At 46.6% G+C, this 5,534-nt stretch overlaps 1 protein-coding gene across 1 annotated transcript; it reads right to left on the bottom strand.

Moving 5' to 3' along the window:
- Positions 1-4,208: 4,208 nt before the first annotated feature.
- Positions 4,209-5,245, bottom strand: LOC102450103 (olfactory receptor 52M1-like). The gene has a single exon (XM_006130081.3). It carries the CDS (start codon positions 5,154-5,156, stop codon positions 4,209-4,211), a length of 948 nt encoding a protein of 315 aa, XP_006130143.2. The 5' UTR covers positions 5,157-5,245.
- Positions 5,246-5,534: the final 289 nt, after the last annotated feature.

Raw genomic sequence — 5,534 nt, 5'->3', positions numbered from 1 at the left:
CTTTGATGACAGAACAATCAAGGGTTGCAAACATGGTTGTATTAGCCTCGTGTGTTTTGAAGAGTTCTGTGCACCATTTCAAATTTTTTGCCATTCACTCTGGTGATCTTAGAAGCCAGCAAGCGTGCCATCTCTGGGACACTAGAGAACATCCCTTCCCATTTGTGCAGCATTGTCGACCATTGTGCTTTCCAAAGCGATGATAACAAAATACAGAGAGTTGTCAATGCCATGAGGTGTGTGCCTCAGTTTCCCCATCTGCACAGCTGACAGCTCCCACCTCCTCATGCACTGAAGCTTTTAGTCTCCCCATGAGTCCTCATCCACCAGCTATACCACTCCCACTGCCTCCTCTCTCCTTCACTGCCCCTTTCCAGCCACATCCTGCTCATATCCTTGGCCTCATTCACTCTCCATACACTCCACCTGCCTCCCATTTTACCCTCCAGCCACCCTCCTCCCAGCTGGCTGGTCTAGGCAGCCCCTGGAAAAATGTATGAACAAGTGTTTCTGTGTAGACAAGTGTGCACATGCCTCAGAGGTGAATGTTAGCCAAGAAGCCAGCCAGTTGGGGCACTCCACCGCCGTGGGTAGGGCGGTGTGCTCCTAGCCTGGCTCCCAGGACATTCTGCAGGCTGCTGTGCTAAACAGAAGGCAGGTGAAAGAGGCTGGCTTGGAGTACGCCCCTCTCCGCCCAGGACTGCCTCAGCCCTGAGCCCTCCACCATGGGCATAGGGCAGGAAGGGGCTGCAGCCATACCTGCCAGGTTGCTACTGTTCTCCTGAACCCCTCACATCCCCCAGCCATGACTCCTGCACCACCACACCCTCCTGCCCTGAGCCCCCCTCCACCCTCCATGTAAACATCTTATGGGTGCTATCGTATCGGACCCTCCCATCCCCTTGGCCTGAGCCCTCCACCAGGATTGGGTGCAGCTCTACAATACCTGTAAGAAACTTAAGTTACTTGCACTCCTAGGCCGTGTATGGTGGGTATGTGCGTAAGAGGCTGCGTGTCGGTATAGAGAGGTGAATGTATTGACATATGTGTATATATAAATATCTGTGTATATAACATTTTCAGCTTAACCACTTAACTTTGTGCATAAAACAACTGGGCTACGTCTAGACTACATCCCTTTTTCGTAAAAGGGATGTAAATTAGACATATCGCAATTGCTAATGAAGCAGGGATTTAAATCTCCCCCGCTTCATTAGCATAAAAATGGCTGCTGTTTTTCTCGGCACAGAGCTTTGCCGGAATAACGCGCCAGTCTAGACGTGGATCTTGCGGAAAATAAAGCCTTTTCTGAAAAATCCCTTATCCCTTATTTCAAAGAGGGATAAGGGATCTTTCAGAAAAGACATTGCATGACAATGAGGTGGGGATTTAAATATCCTGTGCCTAATTTGCATGAAAATGGCCACCACATTTTGCCAACTCAGCACTTTGTTGGCAAAAAGAGGCAGTCTAGAGGGGGATCTGTGGAGAAAGAAAGCCTTTTTTGACAGATCCCTTATGCCTCCTGCAAGGAGGTTTACAGGATCTGTCGAAAAAGTCTTTCTTTCTCGACAGATCCCCCTCTAGGCAGCCGCTTTTTGCAGACAAAGTGCTGAGCTGGCAAAATGCGGCAGCCAGTTTTATGCAAATTAAGCACGGGATATTTAAATCCCCGCTTTATTTAATGTCGACCTGCCTAATCTGCATCCCTCTGCCGGCAGAGGGATGCAGTCTAGACATACCCCTGATGACTTCAGATAGGTGTGTATTTATTTCCCAACAAGTATTTAAAAGAGAAGGGACTTTTAATGTAAATGTATTATTGTGTAAAAAGTGAATGTTGTTGTGTAGTAATTGCCAAGGAGTCACTGTATTGTATATTCCTTTTTACCATTGTCTAAATACACTATCCACTCGTTGTGGGCACTTTCTTTTTACGTGGATGTCCACCGCCTTTGGAGCCCTGATCTTAGCTTGGGTCTCCAGGCACTAATTTTACAATTGCAATAAATAGTACAGAAGTGTGTCAGTACATGCTAGACGTGCACCCCTGAATCCACGTGTGTGTTTGCATGTAGGTGGAAGAGTCGGTTTCTTCCGATTTAATTACACAGGTATCTGGACAGAGGCATCTCTGTGGTTCTGCTCTGTGGATTTGTATTTGGGCTTCGGGAGTGGGCCTTTCATAGACCCATTGCAGCTGGGATGATGTGTGATCATAATTCCACATATAAAATGACAATGGCTTTAGTGAATAAAACACATGGAGCTGGCTGCGAGCCAAACGCCATGTCCCTGAGAAGTTTCAGTGCAGCTCCCACAGGCTACCCAGTTCCTTCATTCACAACCCTCCTGGAGCGTCTTCTTGGGCGCACTCTGTTTTCCAGGTTCTCTTTTAGGGGGCACATGATCATTAATGCAAACAGGCCCAGGTCTTGCAACGGGTATGTGACCCAGGGCCAGATTGGAGGAAGCGACTTGCTGGAATTTCCAACACTGGAGATATTTGGATGGACATCTATCAGGGATGATCTAGACTGTGCTTGGTCCTGCTGTGAGGGCAGGGGACTGAACTCGAAGACCTTTTGAGGTCCCTTCCAGTTCTAGGATTCTAGGATTCTGTGATTAAGAGAAGTTTGAGCCACAAGGCTCTTGTGTCCAGTTGCAGCCTGGATAGCCATGATGTTGCCTATTTTGACATGAGACTATAATCTACGCACTGATTCTGATAGAACTTTATGCAGTTCTGAAGCCAACCATCTCTCTGGGAAAATTACATAAGGATTGTATTCATGCCCGTGTGTTTAATATTATTTCTCCAATATACTCAGTCTCTCCTTGGAAAGCATAATCCCAAAGGTACATATCAAATGAAGTGCTTTATATAGCAGATATCACTCAAACAAGAGACCTTGGAGTCATTGTGGATAGCTCTTTGCAAAACTTCCCTAATAATTTCTGTTAAAGTTTCTCAACATTTTCCTACTCCAATACGCCTTTATTATATGTAGGACTGCCAGATCTTCATGACGTTCACAAAATATGGACATGCCATCAGTTTATGTAGAGGCAATGTGATATTTTCTGTGATTTTCTGTCCTGTTCCTAGTGATTCCCAACATTCTGTTTGCTTTTTTTTTTTTTTTTTTTTTTTGGTGCACATTGAGAGGTGAGGAATGGCTTTGGTTTGAGGAAGGACTAATTATATTAGAACTCCAGCTTGAAAAGAGAAAGGACTAAGAGGAAGCTATCATATATTGAATTGTGTGCGAAAATTGAATGAGGACAGGGTATGCTTTTCTTCACATAATACAATAACCAGGTGTCATCCAATCAAAATAAAAAAGGCAAAAAATGTAAAACACACAAAGGGAAGTATTTCATTAGAGTTAACCTGTGGGACTACTTCCCACAGGACACAGTGATGGCCAAGATCAGTGGCTATTAGTGAGAACAGACCAGGATACTGTCCCTAGCTTATTTTTAACAGAAGCTAGAAGTGGATGACAGGGCATGAATCATTTATTCATTGCTCCTCCAGGGCACTTGGCATTGGCCATTGTTGGAAGGCAGCACACTGAGGCCAGACAGACCAGCGATCTTACCCAGGATGGCCAGTCTCATGTTCTTATATAAAACCCACTTGTATCTGCCCCTGCCATGTCCCACCATACCCCACACTCCTCCCATGGCTGAGATGGAACCCAGTTGTAATAACACAGTAATGATAGAAGGAAGTTGGGCAGAAGAAGAAGAGCAGGGACTTCTTTGTGGAAGAAATGTGACAGAGGGTGTGGCCTTCGAGGTTCAGTTCCAGGCAATAAGAAACGTGGTAACTCGTTAGAAAAAATTCCTAACTGTCAGGGTGGTCAAATATTGGAATAAATTGCCAAGGGAGGTGGTGGAATCTCCCTCTCTGGAGATATTTAAGAACAGGTTAGATAGACATCTGTCAGGGATGGTGTAGATGGAGCTTGGTCCTGCCTTGAGGGCGGGGGGCTGGACTCGATGACCTCTCGAGGTCCCTTCCAGTACTATGATTCTATGATTCTATGATACTATGATTCTAACCAGTTGTACATAGTCAGGAAAGGCTCTAATGTCTGTCTGACTGTCCCAGTCAGTAATTCTCAGAAGAGGGTCAGCCACATGTCACCTGTGAGCTCTGCGTGGATTTTGGTCTGAGAGTGAAGGCACCAAGAGAAAACTTAGATCCTTTTATGAGTAAACAGCCTGAGCAGCCTGTCCCGGATTTGCTTGGTCCTCACCCCATAGATGAGGGGGTGTACCATAGGGGGAACCAGAACATGCATGTTTGCAATGAGAATGAGGACATGCTGGGGTACGTTGTGATACAACCGGCGCATGATGGAGGATAAGATGTCTGGGATATAAAAGGCTAAGAGGGCACAGAGGTGGGAGCTGCAGGTCCCAAAGGTCTTAGGCCAGGTATCCTTTGAGTGGTGGCTGAAGAGGGCTTGGAGGATCTTGCTATAGGACACTGCAATGAAGCACAGGTCCAGACCTGTCACAAAAAATAGCACAAAGAGGCTGTAGGAACTACTGATGCGGATGTCAGCACAGGCCAGTGTCACCACAGAGATGTGCCTACAGTACGAGTGGGCGATGAGGTTGGTTCTACAATATGCCCAGCGCCTCGCCAGGAGGGGGTAGGGCAGTATGAGCATGGCACCGCGCAGCAGCACGGCCAGGCCGATCTTGGCCACCACACGGTTGGTCATCATGATGGAGTGTCTCAGGGGGTGGCAGATGGCCACGTAACGATCTAACGCCATGGCCATGAAGATCCCAGACTCCACCACTGTGAAGCAGTGAAGGAAAAACATCTGGGTGAGACAAGCACTAAAACCAATCTCTTGAGAATTGAACCAGAAGATGCTCAGCGTTTTAGGCAGGGTGGACGTGGACAGGACCAGGTCGGTGGCAGCCAGCATGCAGAGGAAATAGTACATGGGCTGATGGAGGCTCGGCTCCTTCTTCACAATGAAGAGGATGGTGAAGTTCCCCAAGAGGGCTATGATGTACATGGAGCAGAAGGGGATGGAGATCCAGACATGGGCTGTCTCCAGGCCAGGAATGCCCAGCAGGATGAAGGTGGAGGGGTTGGTGAAGTTGGCTGTGTTGGAATCTGACATGGAGTCAAGGAGAAGATGTCCAACCCAGAGGCAGAATTTATGGCACCGAATGTTCTTATGTGCCCAGGTTCTGTGTTGATGGTTCCTGTGTAAGCACCTGAATGGAGAGACAATGTAAATGAGAGATAATATACCCACTAATGAAGGTTATTCTAATGGGTGAAACAGGTTGGTCACTCTTTATATGCAGGACAAATAACTAGCAAGCAACACAAAGGATGTTCTTAATAGTGATAAGAAATGTTAAAGAGATCAGGGGAAATCAATGCTTGGCAGAGCTACAATTGTGGTTATTAAGTGTGCTATGTGTAGGAGAAAGAAAGAGCTGGACACATGGGCTTAGTACTTGAACCAAGTCAAGAATGGTTATGCTATGAG

The sequence above is a fragment of the Pelodiscus sinensis genome, chromosome 1 (genome assembly GCF_049634645.1).
Source record: "Pelodiscus sinensis isolate JC-2024 chromosome 1, ASM4963464v1, whole genome shotgun sequence".
Classification (NCBI taxonomy): domain Eukaryota; kingdom Metazoa; phylum Chordata; order Testudines; family Trionychidae; genus Pelodiscus; species Pelodiscus sinensis.
The sequence above is the reverse complement of the archived record's forward strand: the minus strand, read 5'-3'. Positions and strand labels throughout refer to the sequence as shown.